Genomic DNA, 23,970 nt, shown 5'->3' with positions numbered 1-23,970 from the left:
AGTGATGATGGTGGTGGTGGTGGTGGTGGGGGTTGGTAAGTTAGATGTATTCGGTAGATGATGATGATGATGATGGTGGTGGTGGTGGTGGTGGTGGTGGTGGTGGTGGTAAGGATTAGATGTATTCGGTAGATGATGATGATGATGATGGTGGTGGTGGTGGTGGTGGTGGTGGTGGTGGTGGTAAGTTAGATGTATTCGGTAAATGATGATGATGATGATGATGGTGGTGGTGGTGGGTGGTGGTGGTGGTGGTGGTAGTAGTTAGATGTATTCGGTAGAATGATGATGATGATGATGAGTGGTGGTGGTGGTGGTGGTGGTGGTGGTGGTGGTGGTGGTGGTGGTGGTGGTAAGTTAGATGTATTCGGTAGATGATGATGATGATGGTGGTGGTGGTGGTGGTGGTGGTGGTGGTGGTGGTGGTGGTAAGTTAGATGTATTTGGTAGATGATGATGATGATGATGATGGTGGTGGTGGTGGTGGTGGTGGTGGATGGTGGTGGTGGTGGTGGTGGTAAGTTAGATGTATTTGGTAGATAATGATGATAATTCTATGTTTTGTCTTTGATCCCCAAAATATTCTACTACTGAGGTAACGCAAACACTTATTTATCTTCAAAAGGTGAGGTGGTGGTGGTGGTAAGTTAGATGTATTTGGTAGATAATGATGATAATTCTATGTTTGTCTTTGATACCCCCAAAATGTTCTACACTACGGAGGGTATACGCAAACACTTGTTATCTTCAAAATAGGTTCTTATTCTCGTACGGGAGATATACAGAGGAAACAAATAGACAGTGGGCTTCCACACCATAAGGACTAGCGATCTCAACTCTCTGTATCACTCCACGCTGGCATGTACAGATGCCAGCATTCACAAGCTGAATACATAAAATGTAATTATGATAATTCACATACATAACATGGTGCATAATAAATGGGAAATATTACATAGGATTAATACATGTTCTGTAATACTTTATTATATATAATTAATAAAGTAAAAGAATACGTAGCTTAAGGTACTACTTCGTGTCCATATTATACACCTCCCTCCCCCCTATACGCTCATAGTTTCATCTTGAGCGGACCTTTTGTTTCTGAGTCCCTCGGACCTGCGGAGTACCGGGGCAGAAACACAGGGTGGGAATGAATTTACTGTAAAGACATCAGCATTAGGGGACTCAACTGGGGAAGGGTCAACACTAGGCAGCTCCACAGGTCGGAGGAAACGACGGTTCCTCCACCATACTCTACCAATAGGAAGACGCACTTGGTAGTCCCTGGACCGGCCAATACCCATGACAACCCCAACCTTGTCCCAGCGGTGAGATAACGGATCTTGAATCCTGACCTGCTGGCCGATACTCAACCTGGGAAGGCGGCGGGCATGACAGTCGTATCGAGCAGCGACATCTGCGGCTCGTTCTGCTGCACGGCGGTCACATTCTTCAGTCTTGGCTTTCCATTCTTGAGAAAAAGACTTCGGGTGGGCAGGAACACAAGACCTGAGATGATGTCCATATAGAACCTGGGCTTGGGAGCGTCCGGTGAAGTTCAGGGTGTTGCATAACTCTAACAAACCTCGATCGAAATCCTCGCAGTCGATATTTCCTGAGGGTGACACCTTAAGGATCAGGTGTTTAACAGTCTTGACTGCGGCTTCAGCGTGTCCATTCGCCTGGGGGTAGTGGGGCGAGGTCACGACATGACGGACTCCCCAACGGTCCATGAAGTCCCGGAACTCATGGCTGGTGAACTGGGGTCCTCCATCAGTCCTGAGGCGGAGGGGAACACCAACTTCTCTGAAGTAATGTCTGAAATTCCGGATGGTAGCAGTAGCCGTTGTGTCACTACCACAGGGGACGACAACAGGCCATCCAGACAATCAGTCGGCAATGACGAGGAAGAACTTCCCTGCCACTGCAAAGAAGTCGGCCGACACAGACTCGAAGGGTCTTGAAGGGTTATCGTCGCATATTAAAGGTTCCTGTTGCTGGCTGGGTTGCAGAATCTGGCACGGCTCACAGGCACGGCCGGTACTTGCAATGTCCGCGTCGATTCCGGGCCAAAATACAGTCTGCTTCGCCCGTCGCTTGGTGGCCTCCACTCCTCGGTGGCTGTCGTGAAGGCGGGTCAAGGTATGGCGGCGTAGGGCAGCAGGAATGACTACTCGTGGACCATACAAGACGAAGTCTCCGACACAATAGAGGTCCTCGCGTATCTTCCAGTATGGGAGTAGCGATTCATGAAGGTCGTATCGGTTAGATGGAAATCCCTGGGACACACAGTCGACCAGCCGGATATAGAAAGGGTCGGCCCGGGCTGCGGTGCGGAGATCTTCAAGGGTCTTGTCTGCATCCGGTGCTGTAGACTCTTCTGATGTGAAGACGGCCTTCAATGAGAATACTGACTTGAGGGATGAGGCAGCTGTAGAACACAACATCTCGTCCTCTGGGGTGGGGCGACTGACAGGGGCGCGGGACAGGGCATCCAGGATGCACAGCAGCTTACCCGCACGCCACACAGCCATGAAGAGATAAGGCGACAGCTTCTCTTTCAAACGTTGAAGGCGAGGATTCTCTACTGCCTCCAAAGAGTAGTGATTGATAATAGGTACAAGAGGGCGATGATCCGTGAAGAGGGTGAAGTGCTGAAGTCCTATCAGGTAGAAGCGGCACTTCGCCATCGCTCAGACAACAGCCAACATCTCCAGCTCAACCGTGGCAAATCGGGTCTCGGCGTCCGTCAGGAACCGGGATCCACACTGAATTAAGCAGACTTGTCCATCGCCATGGTCCTGCAGAAGGGCGTCTGGAGGCGTCAGTCTGGAGGACGGTGGGTAGGGCTGAGTCGTAACAGGCGAGGACAGGTGGACTTAAGAGGGCCTGCTTGACTCGCTGGAAGGCCTCTTGATGATCTGGGGTCCACAGGAATGTCCTCCTGGGGCTCAGCAGGGGGCGTAACGGCTGGGCTGCGGAGGAGATGTCAGGTGAAAATTCTGCCAGCTGATTGACCAGACCCAAAAAAGAACGGAGGTCTGTCAGGTTGGCAGGGGTTGGAAAATCCCTGATTCCACTTAATTTCTCCTGGTCAGCTGTGATACCTGATGCTGAGAGAGTGTACCCACAGAAGTTCACTGATGGTGCGGCGACTACAAACTTGTCAGCGTTGAGGGTAATCCCGTACTTTCGACATCTGGTGAGAACTTCATATATTCGGGAGAGGTGGGCACAGTAGTCTTCGTCATGGAGTAAAATATCATCAACCACCTTGACACAATTCGTGACTCCTTGAAGGGCCGCGTCACCACGTTGACAGAATGCATCGCCCGTAGCGGCAAATCCCATGGGGCCTCTGCAATACTGATATCTTCCATATGGTGTGATGAATGTAGTCAAATGCTGGTCTTCTTCGGCCAACTCGATCTGCCAATAACCACATAAGGCGTCCATCGTTGTAAAAAACTTCACCTTCGGGTCCACATTTCGAACAGCTGCGAAGGGTGTGGGTGAAGGGTGGGCTGGACGGGAAACTTGCTGGTTAAGTTTTGATAGATCGGTGGTAATCCGTACTCCACCACGAGGTTTGGCGACGGGGACGAGAGGGTGGCACCAAGGTGAAGGTTCGTCTCCGGCCGGCTTGATGATTCCCTGAGCGACCATGGAGTCAAGCTCTTGTCTAACTAGCTCCTTGTAGGCGTGAGGAATCAAACGAGGGGTGTGGATGGCAAAAGGTGTGGCACCATCCTTAAGATGAATCTTCATAGGTGGACCCACCATCGGCTTGAGTGGTGTGGATCCCAAAGATTTCTTCGTAACCAACACGTCAGCAAACACCTTGAGAAGGTAAGCTCTTGCATCAGAAGGGGACTTGTTAGTAGAGATAGGGAGTTCCTTCAACCTGTTGACATGGGTGACCTTTAAAATAGGTTTGAGGAATTCCTTTGAAATAATGGCCAACTCTTGACAATGGCCGTATGATAAAAGCGGAGTCGGGATCCCATCATGAATATCAATCCGGGCTGAGCAAGACTGCTTTCCAAAGGTAAGAGTAGCCCAGAAAGATCCCAAAGCTGGAGCCATCTTGGAACCATCAGCTGTCAGTTTCGTTGAGAGTACGTTGTGTCTCTAAGGACAAGCACATACGAAGCTGTAACATCTGTTTAGGCTGTGGTAAACTTGACAGGTCAACCATTGTTGCATAGTCTTGCCAACGTCGACGCCATTCCCGAAATATCTGATAAGAAGCGTCAGACTTCAGAGAGGGAGGCGTCTGTACTGCAGCCTTTTGAGGAATTGTTGAACCGACTCTGGGAAATGATGTACCAGTACCTCTAGACGTATCAGCATTAGTAGTAGCAGAAGAATCTTGCAGAGTAGATCGTTGTGGGGAGGCTAACAGGGAAATCAAGGCTTCAAATCTGGCTTGATCCTCTCTTCTTCTCAGGTCATCCTCACTTCTACGTATATCTTCTAGTTCTCTGCGTCTTTGTTCATCCTCGTGGCTTCGTCTTTCAGACTTTCTGTATCGAATTTCTTCCTCTTCTCTCCTTGCAACATAGTCCTGGCGTCGAGAAGTTTCCATCCACTTAATCAGTTGAAGGAGATCTTCGGACGCAGGCACCGCAGGAGAGCTTGCTCGCGACGAACTAGGAGATTCTGTGGGTAATTGGGCGTTGTCACTGTGGGGAGCGTGGGGCCTGAGTGTGGGTGGGGAGAGATCTCCCAAACTTAAACTCATAACCCCGTCGTCCAAGGTATCTTTTTGATCCCTGTGAGACATGCCGACAGCTTCTGTACTCTATCTGTGCAAGAGACCGGGTCAACCCCTCGTAATCTATGCACAGAATTACAGAAGTCTAAAGTAATAAGCAAGAATTTAATATAAAGTGGGCCTGTGAGTGCGTGTGTGTGTGTGTATGGCTCGTTGCCCGGAGGCTTGGCGCACTGCCAGACGTAGAGGCAGCTCGGCGCAAGTCGCAACAGAACTGAAGTTGTCTTCTGAAGTTGTCTTAATGCGCGCTGCTCAGTTACCCAATGACTGTAGGCAGGAAGGGTTGTACTGCTGGGCAGCTCCCTCAGTCATCTGACTGCAGTTTGCACAGACAATTCTGATTAAAATACACAACATAGCACTTCACAGAACACTTCACTTTACATCACAGCACTGTACACAGCATAGCACTTCACAACACTGTAAGTCCTGAGGCTTGTATTCTGGCTGTAAATCCTTGGCGAAGCTGAAGACGAGACGCCATTAACACAGTCCGGCGGGAAGGCTAAGTTCACTCTGAATCTCACTGAGAGATCTCACTGTGCCATCTATGTTTGTCTTTGATACCCCCAAAATGTTCTACACTACGGAGGGTATACGGAAACACTTGTTATCTTGAAAATAGGTTCTTATTCTCGTACGGGAGATATACAGAGGAAACAAATAGACAGTGGGCTTCCACACCATAAGGACTAGCGATCTCAACTCTCTGTATCACTCCACGCTGGCATGTACAGATGCCAGCATTCACAAGCTGAATACATAAAATGTAAATATGATAATTCACATACATAACATGGTGCATAATAAATGGAAATATTACATAGGATTAATACGTGTTCTGTAATACTTTACTATACATAATTAATGGAGTAATATAAGAATACACAGCTTAAGGTACTACTTTGTGTCCATATTATACAATAATGATAATAATAATGATGATGATGATGATGATGATGATGATGATGATGATGATGATGATGATGATGATGGTGGTGGTGGTGGTGGTAAGTTAGATGTATTTTGTAGATGATGATGTTGATGATGATGATGATGATGGTGGTGGTGTTAAGTTAGATGCATTTGGTAGATGATGATGATGAGATTCGTTCGTATTTTACAGGTCAGTCTCTCTATTTTCTTGTAGTTTAACTCTTTGTATTCCTCTTAGGTTTCGATCAACATTTTTGCAAGCCATAATAAAGATGTAACTCGCAACGCTGATTCAATTAACATACACGAATATCTAATAAACCTTTTCTTTACTCCATAATTTGACAACCAACGTTTTTATAGCACCTAAAGCCCATGTTTGCATAAACAAAAGAATACCGCAGCCTGTGTACTAACCTGTAAGGGAATATTTCAATGTCCTTGGAGTACTGTGATCTCTCCTGCAGATATGCGGTCATGTATTCTGAGAGCTGGTACGCCCAGTTCATGGCACCCGTAAAGTCAGTCGAGGTTCTAAGTATGGTGTGGTAGGTCATAAAGTAGTGAGCTCCTACAGAGGATTCATTGTCCACGTGCAGGACATTGACAGCTTCTCCGTAGGCCGCATGACCCGCAGAAGGACACATCGTATCATGTGGGTTGTCGGACAAGAAATCCTCTACATGATCCATGAATATCTCTGGTTTAGGTCTACCATCGATCAAGTCGTCTGGTTCAAGGCAGATGGCAACAGCCCTCATATCAATTAATTCTGGAGGAAAAAGTTAAATGTCTCAGACTTGTTTAAGAGGATCCTTAGTAAAGTCGGCTGAAAAAATATATCGACATTTCAAATATATAGAAATGAAATACAATTTGAAACACAAAGCATGATTGACTTTCTTAGAGCCAAATGTTAGAAAATACTTAGTGTTCAGAAATGTTTTAAATGCTTTTAATATAGTAATCTGATATTCCAAAATTAAGTATACTATGCATATAATCATTCATATCGTTATGTAATCCTTGTTGATTAACAAATATACACAAAAAAGATTTTACACAAACCTGCGACTGCACACAGAGTTGGTAACTACACGTATACACGATAGTGTAAACAATGGTGTTTGTTGTGAGGCTTCATCTCATATAAGGATTTTAAAGAGTATTGTTTCATGACCACGTGATTTGAAATATGTTACAGGGTTGTTCCCTCGTCACAGAAATTATCCATTACCCTAATTCCAAAAAGAAGTAATCCATCCTTCCCCTCCAACTGTTGACCTGTAGCTCTCACATCAATCACATCTAAAATCTTAAAATCTGTCATAAACAAACAATTTCTTAAGCACCTTAAAGAACATCTCGTCTAAGACAAATAATATGGTGCCCATTCGAGCAATCCTATCGCAGACCTGTTCGCTTTCCCAACTTATAACATTGTGTGAGCTGTTAACAACTTTGGCCCGTCTAATTTGGCTGCCCTTGATATTTATTAAAAAAAAAAAAATCCACTGCGATGTGGTCACTGTTATTTTTTATTTATTTTTTTATTTATTTTTTATAATTTGCTCTGCTCCCACGGTGTTTCTTTCTAATATGTCAAACGCGTTAGCTTACTTAAAGGTGTGATTTGCCAGTGGGCGATAAACCCGAGCTGCTTATAGTTAAAGAATTGCCGAGTCAATGTTTGTGCCTACCTCTCGTCATACAGAGTTAAAGATGTTGGTTTGTGGGAGTATGGCGCCCTCGCTAAACTAAGGGAGAACCATAATTGTTAATGTATGTCTATGGGTAAAATACCTGAGCTGTTGATGTAGTTGCCATTGCTGTCGAGCCTACAGCAAGCTGTCCAAGTTGCAAATGAGCCGACGCTGTCACGTAGCCATGAGAAGTAAGGTCCCAACCACGACATGGCGCCCGAGGCCAAATACGTCCTGTTGGATGATACACCTAAGTATAAGATGGCGCTCTGGATAGTCCCTTAGTTAGAGTTTTCGGGGTAGATATAGAGAAGGGTAGTGTTTAAAGCATGACTAAGAGCATTAAGATCCACAACATAAGCAGACATGAGACTTACTGTATAACAAATAAAGCAATAATACAATAACCAGATGGTCAGAAATTTTAAGCAATAAACAATCAACGTAAACATACTCTTCGGGTTTGAGCGATGACAAGAAGATTTGCTGGGTGATGGATTCGTCGTCACAGCCAGATACCTGACACACTAAGTTTTGTTCGTGAAAGTCGGAGTAGTTGTATCCTTCTGTCATCACAAAGTACACAGGAGGACCAACGGACAGGTACTTGTTCAGGAACTGCTCAGAGAAGGTGGACGAGAAGGGAATACCGTGATACACAACAGGTAAGTACGGACTAACAGCTACATATTTCAGGCTTAATAAAAAACAACTCTCTATACAATCTTCTACCTTCATTTATTTCCTTCTACCCTCATTCATTATCTTCTACCCTCATTCATTATCTTCTTACCTTCATTCATTTCTTCTACTGAGCCTTCACTCATTATCATCTACGGCTCCTGGCTTTTTTGGTAATAATACAAATATTAATATTTTTTTTTTTTTTTGCTCATGGCTGCCTCAACCTCTGTTTTCAGAATTGGTAGTTCGATCTTTATTTCATTTTCGTTTCTTACCTCCACTCTATCCTTATCATTGTATAAGTCTTTTACTTTATCTGCCCATCTCTCTTTTACTTCTGCCTCAAACAGGATCTTATTGTCTTTGCTTTTAATAGTCCAACCCCATTTATTTCCTTTTTTCTGGTACATTTGGTATTATAGTGTTTATAAACTATGTGTTTTGATTATTTTTTGTCCCAAGCAACAGTTATTTTGGCAAATTTAGGGAGATTTTCGTGTATATATTGATACATTACTTATGTACGAATTTTCTGAAATGTACTGCATCATTTGTGGTATCGTTTACTTCTTATTGTAAGCCTCGATCAGAGTAGAACGTACTAGAACTTCCCAGACCTGTCTAGGTTGTTCTAGGATTGTCTGACGAGGCATATATAAGCGGCAGCGAGCGGACCAGCATTCTTAAAAATCTTCAACAAAAAAAAGGTCTTCAGTCCATCGGAGACACCAGCTGAGCGGTGAGGTGAGAAGACGCATGTCGCAGCTACTCCCGACCCACGTGCTTCCATTTGCTCACGTCGGCACCTGGCCAGACTTACTGTCGCCACACACGCCACTTTCACTTTGACGTGGATATCTCGTCTCTGTTGAATTGACTTGCTTGTTTGTCTGTGTTTTATGCTCACATTTCTTAGTGCCCTCACCGATTCTCCCAGTATTAACGAACCCTGCGGGAACTGTCGTTAGGACAGGCGACAAAGCGGCCCTTAAGAGGGTGTGTGAACCGGGCCGGTGAGTTTAGCTGATAGGGTAGAGTAGGCTCCCCCTTTTTTCGGGGTCCTGTTGCAAAACCAGAGCCACCAACCTACGACCCCCGTTGGAGGGGGGGGGGGAGGGGGTTGGCTACGGCACTGGTCCTAGGGCAACAAGGAACTAGGTAGGTGTAGTGAGCCTTCATTGTCAATTGATTGATATAAAGACGAGTGAGAGAGACGTAACTAATGGAAGGAAAATGCCACAAGAGGCCTCGGAAGAAAAACAACATCTCCGACATAGACAATATGTCCCCAGCAATCTACCCCGTGGAAGAACCACCCACCTTCGCGATTCCGACTGTGATGAAGTACAAGATTCCCAAAGAAACCGAATTCAACCATGCATACGAGGTAGTGGTAGCACTGGAACTAGAATACAAGAACATCAAATTCAGTGTGAAGCCCAATCTAGTTGGAGACCTGATACATCTCCCCCAAGACCACAACACAGCCAAGATCCTCAGCGAGGTCACCAACCTCAACAGGAAGACGGTCAAGATAATACCATTAGACCCCGAGGAGAAAACAACCAGAATGGTCCTACTACGATATCCTCTGGAATTACCTGTAGAAGTCATCATAAAACATCCAAAAGTGACCAAGGCAGAGCGTTGTGTTACGAGTCAGGACAAAGCACAGACAAAGCAAGTGCTAGTGGACATTAAGGGACAGTCCCAGAGGAGGTAGACCTAGGCAACTGGGGGACTTACAAGTTGCGTCCTTTTGTCCCAGAACCACTACGATGCTACAAATGTCAGAAATTTGGACATCACCAATCCAGGTGCCGCAAAAAAGTGAGATGTGGCATCTGCAGCCAAAGCCACAAGACAGAAATGTGTATTAAAAACACAAGGAAGGAACCACCACTACAGCCAAGTGCCCAAATTGTGGAAAGAAACATCACGCTTGGAGCATATCATTCCCAGAGAGGAGAGAGCTGATGAAAATTGCAATGGCAAAAATTCAACCACAAAACACAACAGAAGCACCTCAGAGCACATTCGTGTGGAGTCAACAGCTACAGAAAACAGTCAACCCAACACCCACTCCGCCTCAACTGGCAGAGGATTCCTTCCCTGTACTTCCCCCACCAGGCTACACGACAAAATTGAAGACACCGGGACAAAATCAGTCCATGCAGAAAACCATGACAAATCAGTGAACTCCACAACCGCAGCTCAAGAGGTGTACAGCAGTAAAAGCACAAAACACTCCAGTATTGGTGGAGAACACCATATTGCCTGGGACTGCAACTCCCTCAGGCGACAACCCAACTGAATTCACCCCAGCCTGCCAATCTACAAGCGACATTCACAAAAGAACAAATAAAACAGATGATCACCTTTATGATAGTGACTTTCTCTACTATAATAAAGAAGCAAGATACCAGCACCGAAAATATAATAAATGCAGTAATGACAGCTCATAGAAAAGATGCAGGAAGACCAGACCCCCAAAACTCCACAACTACAAGTGGAACAGACGACGCCCTTGAGACAGATATCAAACAAGAAGAACTTGCCATCCGAGAGATCTGTCAAAACCGTGAAACCTCAAGCCCCTCACAACAGATCACGAGGAATAGAACAACAAGCACAGACCGTCAGCAAACACACGATCAAAGGCAAGAGCGACAGCACCCAGAAGAGAGTAGAAAAAACTCCCGAGATACCTCCAAAAACAAGCGGAATTCCACCTCCTGCTCCTCCCTTAGAGCAGGTGCCCAAGAAACAGCCACCAATGAGCACACCATTCCTAACGGACGAGGAGGAGAGCGACTCAACCATGAACGCCGAGAGCAACTACAGCACCAGCGACGAGGAGATAATGATAGAATAGCCCCACCTCCTTGTCATCTCAAGATAACACAGTGAAATGTACAAGGCCTGTCCAACAAACGGCATACTGTACAAGCAGCAGCCATAGCTACAAATATTGATGTCTTCATTCTGCAAGAAGCCATGAAGTCAAAAGATAAACAGTTGCGCTTGCCTGGATACCAACAGTACTCTGTACCAAAGGGGCCCAACTCCCATGGCAGCATGATTCTCGTCAGGGCGACCATCCCCAGTTCAGAAGTAAAAACCAGTTCACTGTGGAGATGGAGTAGAGGCACAAGCTGTTCGGATACACCTGGCAAACGACATTCTTGTAGTATACAATATCTATAAACCGCCACCCAAACGACTAGAAGCCGGTGAACTACTGACTCAAGCAACACAAGAACTCGTGCTCATTGCTGGGGACTTCAATGCCCACCATCCAACGATCAACCCGACCACAACAATGAACCAGGATGGTCATCACCTAGTGGAACTAACGACAGATGTTCCAGAAATATCGCTCACTAATACTGGGGAACCAACACACATACTGGGAGGAACATTGGATCTCACAGTCATCTCCACTGAGCTCGTTCCAGTAGCTCAGTGGGAAGTAGATGATGAACTGACCAGTGACCACTTTGCAACGACAACCACTTTGAGGGTGGAACTACTCCCTCCTCCCCCACGTTCGCCACCCAGATGGAATACCAAGAAAGCAAATTGGAAAATATATTAAGATGAACTCCAAAAATGGTATTCGAACTATGAACCAGCAGAAGATATTGACCAACTAAACCAGGACCTTACTGATGCCATACAACACGCAGCAGAGAAAGCAATACCAAAAACAAACCCTACAAATAGACACCACAAAGACTACTGGTTCTACAATGACGAGGTCAGAGAACAGAATCACAGAATCAACACATTCAGAAGACATCTCCGACAGTGCCCTTCCCCTGAGGGAGTGAAACTCTTGAGAGCTGCTGTCCAACATGCTCGTCAAATTACTCAGAAAATTAGGGAAGACAAATGGCTCGAGTGGTGTGCAACCATTAATGCACACACCAGCCTGAGTGAACTCTGGAGAAAACTCAGGTCAGCAACAGGAAAACTGCCCAGAGCTCCAGCCTGCCCCCAGCCACTACAGGAAGCAAATCGCTTGGCAGAGCACTTTTCAGAACGCTCGTCATCAGCTCAACTACCTCCTGAAATAAGACTTCATCTACAGCAAGTACAGCTGGAGAGAGAAGTAGTAGTCAGACATGCAATTGAACAAACTCACACTGCAGACTGTCTGTTTACTATAAAATAAATCAGAAGGGCCAGGAAAACAAGCAAAGACACAGCCCCTGGCAGTGATGGTATAACCTATTCATTGCTCAGCAATGCAGGATTTGCTGATGAACTTGCTCCCCGAACAGTTATCAACGCATCATGGTTAGCAGGCAAACTCCCGTCAGCTTGGAAAAGAGCAAACATCGTTCCTATTCCCAAACCCAATGATCCCCAGAATTTCAGACCAATATCACTAACAGCATGCATCGGCAAAACCGCCGAAAGGATGGTCCTTACACGACTCCTCTGGAAAACTGGACCACTTCACTACAATGTCTTTGGATTCACCAAAAGTGTCAGCACTGCACACAGTTTGGCCACTCTCCTGGGATCGATTGGTCAAAATAAGGCAATCGTAGTATTCCTTGATCTAAAGAAAGCATTTGAGTTGGAAAATGCACAGGCCATTGTAACCACTCTGGCCCGGAAAGGCGTCAAGGGTTGCCTACTGGCTTGGATTGCTGACTATTTCCAAAACAGAACAGCAAGAGTTACCTGTCAAGGACAAGTCTCAGATCACCAAAGACTGAAAAATGGCACACCACAAGGAGGAGTTCTTAGTCCAACTCTCTTCAATATCCTCATGGAAAACTTGTGTCGGCTCCCCTTTCAAGAGGGTACAAAACTGCTATGCTATGCTGATGACTTAGCACTGATAGTAAAAGGCAGAAACCAGATCAGCAAAGTCCATAGAGCACTAGACCTCACCAGTGAAGAATGTATGAGTCTTGGGCTCAAGATATCAATCCCAAAATCGAAAGCCACGAGGATTGGACAAAATGAGCCCTACAATGGGTCAATACATACAAATACCTGGGCATCTGGATTGACAAAGGCCTCAAATTTGACATTAGATAAACTATCTAAGAGACCGAATGGTCAAGAAAGTCAACATGATGAGAGCCATGACAGGACCCAAGGTGGGTGCGGGACATGTAGTCCTAAGAACGCTATACATACACGCCATTCGACCATTAACAGACTTTGCGACACCGGCTCTTAACACACTGTCTGAGTGGCAGTGGGAGAAATTGGAGGTTGCCCAGAATAACGCTATGAGAGCCATTGTCAAGGCACCTATGTGGACAAAAATTGAAAACTTACACATGGAGACAGGTCTCACATCTCTCCAAACCAGAGCGGAACGATTAACAGCGTGCTTTGCAACAAAACTGATTACCAGGGCTCGGGAAAGTGACATCAAGAATGGACTCTTACGAGCACTGAACCTTAACAGAGATGTCTATATTAAGAAAACATGGCTATTGTGCGCAGCTGACGCTGTAAGTCGACAGGAATTGAAAGACGCAATCCTCAGCAAAGGACCTGATACAATGAGTCCAGACTACAGCACCCCAGCACCGTGGGAGTCCCCGCCAGCAGTCTTCAACATTCTACAAACTGGGACAAGAAAGGCTGACTGTAAACCACATGAGCTCCGACAGGTAGCAGAGAGAAATATGAAGGCTCTAACACCACACAATAGTACAGTGTATTACACAGACGGTTCCGTAGAGCCCACCAGTACGAAGGCAGGAACAGCCTTCAACAAAGAAGGAGGTAACACGTCCCTTTGGAGAACCTCAGATGGATGCTCTACTTTGCAAGTTGAGCTAACTGCCATACTTGCAGCCCTAAGACACGCTTCCATAAACAGTCAACAAGGCGTTCGAATACACACTGACTCACGATGTGCTATTGAAGCACTACAATGCAGAGAGCCTAGAGACAACATTCATCTCATAACATCCGTTGTTGGCCTACTGCAAGGGTTAAAACTACAAGATCGGCAAGTTATCATTAATTGGGTGCCCAGTCATATCGGAATCCCAGGGAATGAACGAGCTGATGCTGCTGCCAAGGCTGTGTTAGGACAGCGAAACATTGAGATGAACATCCCGCCAAGTCAGGAGCAGATAAAGAAGACCACAATAACACGAACTGCCCCGTGGAAAATAGACAAACATAGAAGATTAACACCAGTATCACGATCGGCCAGGTGGTACTATCTGGTCACGAATTATGACAGACCACCACTCATAAAGGATATAACAAGAAGGGAAGAAGCCATCTTCCACCGACTGAGACTGGTATACCCATGCATTTGGGAAATAATTGTACAGGTATCAGCACCAGCAGAGCAGCGCATGTGCAAGACCTGCGACAGCGGAGCAGAAAACTCAGTGCAGCACTACCTCATAGAGTGCCCTGGAACACAATTAGCTAGGAGAAACATACAACCCCTTATCACAGCAGAGAAGGTTGCCAAAATGCTAACCACCAACCAATCTCAAGAAACCCGACAGTTTCTTACCGAGCATCCACCCCCACGCTAGTGGTGGAGATGTACAGTTAACTAAAAAGATGCTGGTGTTTTATCCCAGCAGTGGGTGGACCAGCAATTTAGCTTAAGGTCCGCCTAGGTAATATTCCTACAAATCTTAAAAAAAAAGCCTTCAGTCAGTCGACGTTTCTGCTCAGAGTGTAAAGACCAAGCATAGTAGATCTGAAAATAATTGTTGTGCATTTATTGTGGAATTGTTGTGAGCAATATATATGTGAAAAGAATAAGGAATTGTACACTGGTAGTGTGCTGATTATATTGTAGAAGTAGGAAGTCCAACTGTGAAGACATTACCCTTTGAACAGTGTTGTGAAGAATTAGTGACTATTAAAGAAGTCTACAGTGCACAGGTGTGTTTCTGTGACCTGGTGGAAATCTACCTGCCTGTTGTCTGTACACTGATACCGATCGTCAGAAAATTACCGGAGACTTGCGGGACAGCTAGTGGTAATTCGACAACACTTGGGAGATATCTATTGCTTCTGTACATACGGCCCTGGCCGCTGGTAACCAGTGGTGGAAGCTGGGTAAGCGGTGAAAGGAGGGTCGTAACATTGGTGTCAGGAGTGGGATAGCCTAGCAGTGAGATATTAGTCAAGATGGAAGGTGACGATGTCCAGATCAGAAGTCAGGCCAGGCAAAGGGAGATTTCCATGGCTGACCCGATGCAATTCTTACAATCACAACGAGATGAACATAAACTACTACTGCAAGAACAACGAGAAAAACAGAAACGACTATTGCAGGAGCAGAGTGAAGAATAGAAACAAAAACTACAGCAGATGCAGGAAGAGATCGACAAGAAAATTCATTAACGGGGTGTGGCTCTGCAAGAGATGTGTAACAGATGGAATGATACGTTTCATGAGGTGCAAGTTGAAGTGGGTGAAAAGATGAAACAAAAACAAAACGTGAGTGGTGAGATCACAGAGGTATGAGAGGAGTTAACAGTGGTGAACAGAAAGTCAGTAGCAGGATGGAAGTTCTGGAGAACTGTCTAACAGCAGGGTATCACCCAAGATCTAGTGATCCCTATAATTGTGAAGGTGTGCGTGAAACATCGTTTGTGCACGCTTAGAGCAGAGTGAATAGGGTTGAAAATGATGGAAAATAAGATGAGCGTATAAGAAAAGGAAGTGCTGAGCTGAATTACGGAGCACCTGAGTTCAGACCCCGATCTACGTCAAATGAAGTGGAGAACTAACCAAGAGTGTCAGTGAAGAAGAAACCACAGGAATTCGATGGCAAAGTCTCCTGGGAAGCAGGCCAAGCACAGTTAGAGTTACTAGCAGAACAAAACAGGTGGGACGACAACCAGTGTGCTTTCAATTAGCCACGAGTCTTAAGGGCGCGGCTATGGAGGTTCTCAGCCATTTGACAGGAGCAGAGCGAAGCAGTTTCATGTCACTGGTAAAGGTACTGGAACGAAGATATGGAACCAAGCACCAAAATGAGGTTTACAGAGCCAGATGCCGTAATCGAGGTGAAACACAGCAATTGTTTGCTCAAGACCTGGAAAGTATGGCTCATAGGGCATACCCTGGAGCATCACCTGATCTGTTAGCCTTATTGTTGAGGGATCAGTTTGTGGACGCATTGGACAGCACACAGCTCAAGATCCAGGTGAAGCAGTCCCAACCGGTATCTTTACAGTAAGCTTGGGCTAGAGCCCTGGAGTTTGAATCTTATGTACGATCAAGTTTACCAAGCTTCAGGACGGAGTCTATCTCTGGGTTTAAAGCACAAAAGGGCCAAGTACAAAATACAGAGAGATTTAAAGGAACCTGCTGGTATTGTGAAAAGATAGGGTACAAACTGGAGGACTATTACAAGCGGAAATGAGAGCAAGAGAAGGGCAATACAGAGACCTGTGGTGTAATGGTCAGCATGCTCGCCTCGCAAGAGAGTGGACCCGGGTTCGATTCCTGGGCAGGGTGAAACTATAGGCAAGTTTCTTTATGCCATTTGCCTCTGTCTACCCAGCAGTAATTGGGAACCTGGATGTTAATTGGATCGTGGATCGTGTTCCGAGGTAATGGTTAGGCAGTGCAGTTGGCGAGTTGTCCGGTCTTCTCGGATCACTCCTTGACACTGGGTCATGCAGCTCGTCAACTTAGGGTGTGGTTGTTGTGTTCACGCCTAGGTGGGCCTTGGGCCGGCCATCCTCGTTACACGAGAAGATGGACACTTCAAGATTAAGTGCCCACAAGATTTCAAGAGAGGGAAAGAAGAGCAGCCCACTAATACGGGGAAACTAGAGATGGCTGGTGCTGAAGGCAACGACCAGCCTGTCTCACCAGAGCCCCACTATCTACAAAATGCAACCGAGCCACAGTAAGCAGAGTCCAGGTTGAAGGTGAGATATATGGCGTAAGGTGTCTTTTGGTGATCGACACAGCCTCGGAGCGGACTTTTGTAAGGCTGTACGTGGTTGGTCATCGTAAACTACCTGAGACGCCGCAGCACATGTGCGGGATGACTGGACACTGCTCAGTGCTAAAAGGACCAGTGGATATCAGCATCAAGCTGGGGAAGAAGAAACCCTACACGTTTATGTAGCAGATATCGAAGGCCCTTGCATCCTGGGTCTAGACTACCTCCAACCTCGTAAGTGTCAACTGGACCTTGGCTCGATGCATTTGAAAATTAAAGGAAAGTTGGTACCGCTGAGGACTGTGAAGCAGGCAAGTGCTAAGGCTTACAGCTAACAGGACAGTAGTTATTCTCACAAGATCAAAGGTGCGGATGCCACGCATGACGAACGGTGCCCTGCATACCCGTCTGGGAGTGGTGAAGCCTGATTGCTGCCGGAGAGAGGCGCTTACCAAGAAGTGTAGTCGCACTACAGTGGAGGAGGGTCCAACCGTTGAGAAGCTGCAGCTGGAAGACCAAGACCAGCTACCAGTGGTTAAATGGATGAACCAGAGATCAGTGCGGCCAGCATGGGAGACGATCTCTGGAGCAAGTCCTAAGACTAAAAACTACTGGGCGCAGTGAGATGCTCTTCGGCTGAAGGATGGTCTACTTCAGCGCCAGTGGTTGTACCGATGGCCTCAGCAGGTACTGGCAGACAGAACTTCCCCGGAATGTGAGGTCAGATATCCTGAGAGAGATGCACAATAATCCAGCCAGTGGACATCTGGGCGTGAAGAAGACCCTTAGTTGCCTGTGGCAAAGGTTTTACTGGGTTGGCATGCGTAAGGATGTGGAAGAATGGTGCCGTTCATGCGATGTCTGCTGCGCCAAGAAGAGACCAAAGCTACACACGAATGCCCCACTGCAGTTGTACCATGCAGGCGCACCAAAGGAGAGGGTCGCGGTGGATATTGTAGGACCTCTGCCACTCACTGCAGATGGGAATAGGTACATTTGTGTGGCCATGAATTACTTCACAAAGTGGCCAAAAACATATGCCATCCCAAATCATGTAGCCACGACTGTTGCCAGGGTGCTGGTTGACCAGTTCTTCTGTCGGTTTGATGTGCTCCACGACTTGTACTCGAACCAGAAATTAAAACTTTTGTAAAGTACTTTAAGAACAACTCTCGTATCAAATTTGTGTGGATACCGTCCCATGTTGGAATTAGGTATCATGAGCGTGCTGATAGACTGGCCAATGAGGCATGGAAGAAAGAAAATGTTGACCGTGACCTTGGCCTGTCCAATGCTGTACTTAAAAACATTCAAGTCAGAGTCATGAACTCTGATCTAGAAGAACTGAGAAATGCAGAGAGACCTGGCAGTTGTAGCATTAGTAAATATGACAAATTTTGTGACGAGAGGTACCGGTATGGCCAGCATAAGGACAGAACCAGACAATGTGATGGAGTCGTGGCCAGAATTAGGCTAGGATACAGACACATCTGGTAAGTTAGTAACGCTGTACCCATACCGGAACACTCAGCATGTAAACTTTGTGATAAACCTTTAAAGCATACACTTGAACACTATATTATTGAAAGTGACACTGTCAAAGACTTCAGGCCACCTGGCTTATTGTATCATGACCTTTATAATTACTACATTGAATTGGGGGCGCTTGGGGAAATTCTTGCTGTTTATCCCAAATTTGCTAACCCACACTGATTAGTCTTCAATTAGAATACAGGGTATGACGTTCAATGTATATGAACCACTGTCTTGCATGGCAGCGAACAGTGACATCACCCACATGACTCTGACCTATATATACACTGCTAATGAATATGATGCATTTCTTTGTGTACGAACCTTTGTCCTGTATGGCAGTGAACAGTGACATTACCCACACGAATCTGAGCTATATATACTGTCAATGAATATGATTCATTTCTTTGTGTATGAACTTCTGTCCTGCGTGGCAGTGAGAAGTGATACCACCCTCAGTGTCAAGACCTGACTGAATTACTCAGAATAGGCAAAATGTACTCCAAGCTTTCTCAATAAATTTGTTAAGCTAAAACTATTGGCCTGTTAGCATTCCATTTGAATTATTGGTATTTTTTTTTTTTAAGCCTCAATTTAGTAGTAGTAGCAGACTCGCGGAGGTGATATCTGAACAGAAGCAGCAGCCCAGAAGTTATGTTACAGCCTGGATGAGATGTCGTCTGTCCTTCTCTCTCCTTCGGTCGGCTTTGCTCTGCCTCAGAGGAACGAGAGCATCGGCCATAAAGCCGACAATAGTTGCAGATATTGACTTTCAATGAAGCAGCGTAGATCTGCGGCTCAACTAACTCAACACAGCTAGGATAGCTACTTATGAATTAGGATATTTAATATTAAGGTAATAAAATGGTGGCGAAGGTATGGCTATTAGGGGAGGCCGGAGGCCATTAAAAAAAATATAGAAGTAGTAATAGTAGTAGTAGTAGTTGTGCAAGAAAGGGGGCTTCATATGCATGAGGCATGACGAGGTAAGGGACCTCACCGAAAATACGTTGAAGGAAATCTGCCGGGATGTCATGGTAGAACCGACCCTCCTTCCATTGGATGGTGAGATCTTCCAACACAGGACTTCAAACACATCTAACGAAGCCCGTGTGGACGTCAGTGCTCGAGGATTCTGGACGCGGGGACAGCAAGCTTTCTTCGACATCAGGATTTTTGATCCCATGGCCGCATGTCACCGTAACCTAGCTCTCGATGCTGCACATAGGAGGAACGAGAACGACAAGAGAAGGGCATATGGGGAGAGAGAATTCAAAACGTTGAACAAGGCAGCTTCACTCCTCTAGTGTTCACAACCTCTGGTGGGATGGGACCAAGTGCAAGATGTTTCTGCGCCAGACTCGCGGAGGTGATCTCCGAACAGAAGCAGCAGCCCAGAAGTTACGTTACAGCCTGGATGAGATGTCGACTGTCTTTCTCTCTCCTTCGGTCGGCTTTGCTCTGCCTCAGGGGAACGAGAGCTTCTGCCCCAATTCCGACAACTGCTGCAGATATTGACTATGAGGCTACAGTCACTGAATGCCGCATAGATCTGCGGCTCAACTAATTCAACACAGATAGGATAGCTACTTATGTATTAGGATATTTATTATTAAGGTAATAAAATGGTGGCGAAGGTGTGGCTATTGGGGGAGGCTGGAGGCCACGTTAAAAAAAAAAAAAAAGTTGTAGCAGTAATAGTAGTGTTAGTGGGCCAGCGCGGCGTGGGTGTGGTAGAGTGTCCTCCCTGATCTAAAGTGTTATTGGAGTGGACATATTCGGAGTGAGGGAGCGGGAATTTCACAGTGTGTCGGTGAATATCGGATGTCACCCTAAGCATTGTCACCGACGTTTCTTCTCATCCCTTTCGGCATTAATCGCAAATATTCCGTACGTTCACCGGCGATCACCAAGCGAGTTTGTGAGTATTTGGCTGCACGGCTACTGCAGGTGCCAGGTGCCAGTGCCAGTGTCGATTGGCCTACTTTGGAAGGGGTGGCATCGAGACTCTCGCCGCTATGGGGCCAAGAGCTCTATGCTTGTGGTCGCCCCCCCCCCCCCAAAGTAACGGTCACTTCATGTAGTGTCGGCCGACCAAGTGAGTATATATAACTAATATTACATCAGTGCAACCATAGAAATCGTGATTATTTCTGCCAAGGACGTATAAACAAGTGTTAGGGGTGACAATTCTTGCTCCCAGTGTATCACTCTGATGTGTAGATTGTCGCCCACAGGGGAGTGGCCTACACACCCATGCGCGCACATATGCCCCTACTACCCGGACACAGCAGTCCAGCCTGTCACCTCTCTGCCCTTTACTCATGAGAACTAGTTTCTTCTTCTGTATGGAACACTATGCCGGGTAACAGATATTGCGGCGTCTGTGCTAGCCAGTACCAAAATTGCACTAGCTGTGATTGTGCAAGAAACAACCGACCATGTGTGGTTTGCAGAAAGGGAAACAATTGTCGGAACCCACATGGCAGGGAGCTGACACAGGAGGCCACAGTGGATATCGCCGGCAACCAACCGCCCGACGATATCCTAAATGATAGCAGTGAGTCTACTCAACCTGAAAATGTAGTACTAATAAATGCTGCTCCAATAGTAGCAGATGTCCACGAGGTGAATGAGAGACAGCCACCACAGTGGAATGGCATGTCCATGGAAAATGCGGACATATGGGTTAAAGAAACTTACTCTGAAATTGTCAGGTGGTCGCCAGCTAACATGATTGAACCACCCAAGTGGGCGGCCACCAAAGAAATGATTCGAGAGATGATTCGCCTCATAACTGATTACACTCAGGACTGCTTCCTTGCCCCTTTAGCTCTTCAAATACTGGCAATAATACCACATCTATTCTGTCAGAGGACACACACAAAGACTAAGCACAAAGAAAATGCGGCAGCAATGAAGAGAAGATTGACAATGTGGCAGAATGGGGCCCTTGATGATCTCCTATGTGAAGCAAGAGCACTGCAGGAGAGACTAAAATTTATAGGAGACGGAAAGCAAAACACCGATGACGTTGCAAGAAAGTTTGGAAACAATATGCGTGTGGGAAAAGTGTCTTTGGCGGTAAGATCTCTCACAGAGGAATCCTCCGGTGGTGTTCTGCCAATAAACAGAGAGATATTAAAACAACTGAAAGAAAAACACCCCCCTGCAAGTGAAGACGAAGGCATCAGGTTCTAGGGTGACTATATCCCACCAAATGCTGTCCTGTTCGAGAAAATAACAGGAGGCATGGTGTGGAAAAAGGCACTGAAGACTCAGGGAGGTGCTGGCCCTTCAGATCTGGATGCAAGCGGTTGGAGGGTCATCCTCAGCACTAACAAGTTTGGCCCCGTAGCAAGTGATCTCTGCACTGCCGTCCTTGCAAGAAAGCTGGCATCCTCGTGCTGCCAACACCTCCATGCTCTGACGGCCTGCCGCCTCATTCCCCTGGATAAGAATCAGGATGTAGGCCTATAGGGGTGGGGGAAGTGCTGAGGCGGATCATCGGAAAATGCATAATGGAGGTGGTAAAGGATGATGTCAGGGCAGCAGCAGGGAACCTGTAAGTTTGTGCTGGCCACCAGGCTGGAGGGGAAGCTACCATTCACGCCATGAGAACGATATATGAGCAGAGCGATTGTGAGGCCGTTCTCCTGGTAGACTCTTCAAAAGCATTCAACATACTTAACCGCAAGGCCGCACTGCACAACATCAAGACCAAGTGTCCAAGCTTTGCAATGTATATTGAAAACTCCTATGGGAATCCACCAGACCTTTATATAGTAAACAACAAGGCTCTAAGCGGTGATACCATCATACAGTCAACCGAGGGAACAACGCAGGGGGTCCCTGTTGCAATGGCAATGTACGCAATAGGCCTATCCATGCTCCAACACACAATAAAATTTGAAACAACTAAGATCAAGCAAGTGGGGTACGCTGATGACCTTACAGGAGCAGGAAAAGTGGAGGACATCAAAAAGTGGTGGGACCTGGTAACATCACGAGGCCCACAAGTCCTTCCTCATTGTGAAGTCAGAACATTATGAACGGGCAATGAAGGTGTTCGGTGGAAGTGCGGTCAAAATAACAAACTATGGCCAAAGACACCTAGGCGCAATAATTGCCACGACAGACTTCAAGACCGAGTACGTAACGGGAAATGTGAATGAGTGGGTTATGGAAATTCAAGCTCTGTCTGAGATTGCTAACACAGAGCCACATGCGGCTTTTGCTGCATTCACCCATGGAGTCAAGCATCGCTGGAAATACCTGATGCGCACTATCCCTGATATCGGACCCCTCGTCCACCCTCTGGAAGAAGCTATCAGTGTCAATTTAATTCCCAAATTAGGGAAACACCCTCACTAAACCCCAGCAGAAAGATCACTCCTTCCACTACCACAGAGACTGGGAAGAATGGGACTAATCAATCCAGAGGAGATTGCTGCCACCGAACATCAAAACTCAGTTAAGCTCACGTCAGCCCTCACAGACCACATAATAGCTCAGAACGCAACAGGGGAGGTGGATACCAGTGAAGTTAACAAGATTCAAAGGTCCATTACGACAGCACAGCCAAAGTGATAGGTTGCAGCAACTGTTGCTGCAAGTACCAGAGAATTTGAAAAAAAAAGTAGCTATAGCACAGGAGGTGGGCGCCTTGAACTGGTTAACTACGTTAATGATAAGGGCAAATGGTTTCAGTCTCAGTAAACAAGAGTTTGCAGATGCCAATGCTCTAAGGTACGGTAGGCCAATAGAAGTTTTGCCCTCTCAATGTATGTGTGGCTCTTCCTATGACGTCGATCACGCCATGGTATGCAAGAAAGGGGGCCTCATATGCATGAGGCATAACGAAGTAAGGGATCTCACAGCAAATATGTTGAAGGAAATCTGCCGTGATTTCAGGGTAGAACCGATCCTCCTTCCTTTGAACGGTGAGAATTTCCAACATAGGACTTCAAACACATCCAACGAAGCCCGTGTTGACGTCAGTGCTCGAGGATTTTGGATGCGGGGACAGCGAGCCTTCTTCGACATCAGGATTTTTCATCCCATGGTCGCATGTCACCGTAACTTAGCTCTCGATGCTGCGTACAGGAGGAACGAGACCGACAAGATAAGGGCATACTGGGAGAGAATTCAGAACGTTGTTCAAGGCAGCTTCACTCCTCTAGAGTTCACAACCTCTGGTGGGATGGGACCAAGTGCAAGATGCTTCTACACCAGACTCGCAGAGGTGATATCCGAATAGAATCAGCAGCCCAGAAGTTTGTTACAGCCTGGATGATATGTCGACTGTCCTTCTCTCTCCTTCGGTCGGCTTTGCTCTGCCTCAGGGGAACGAGAGCATCGGCCCTAAAGCCGACAATAGTTGCAGATATTGACTATGAGGCTACAGTCACTGAATG

General features: G+C 46.3%; 1 protein-coding gene across 1 annotated transcript in view; it reads right to left on the bottom strand.

Annotated features, from left to right (window-relative positions):
• The window catches only part of LOC121876181 (NPC intracellular cholesterol transporter 1-like), a 157,824-nt gene that overhangs the window by 27,183 nt on the left and 106,671 nt on the right, over nt 1-23,970 (bottom strand). Inside the window, exons 19-21 of the mRNA XM_042381142.1 lie at nt 7,874-8,037; nt 7,520-7,653; nt 6,134-6,488 (exon numbers count right to left, since the gene is read on the bottom strand). Of these exons, the coding sequence (XP_042237076.1) occupies nt 6,134-6,488; nt 7,520-7,653; nt 7,874-8,037 (653 nt within the window). The remainder of the gene's footprint in view (nt 1-6,133; nt 6,489-7,519; nt 7,654-7,873; nt 8,038-23,970) is intronic.

This window comes from Homarus americanus, unplaced genomic scaffold (assembly GCF_018991925.1).
Source record: "Homarus americanus isolate GMGI-L3 unplaced genomic scaffold, GMGI_Hamer_2.0 scaffold34921, whole genome shotgun sequence".
Lineage (NCBI taxonomy): Eukaryota > Metazoa > Arthropoda > Malacostraca > Decapoda > Nephropidae > Homarus > Homarus americanus.
The sequence above is the reverse complement of the archived record's forward strand: the minus strand, read 5'-3'. Positions and strand labels throughout refer to the sequence as shown.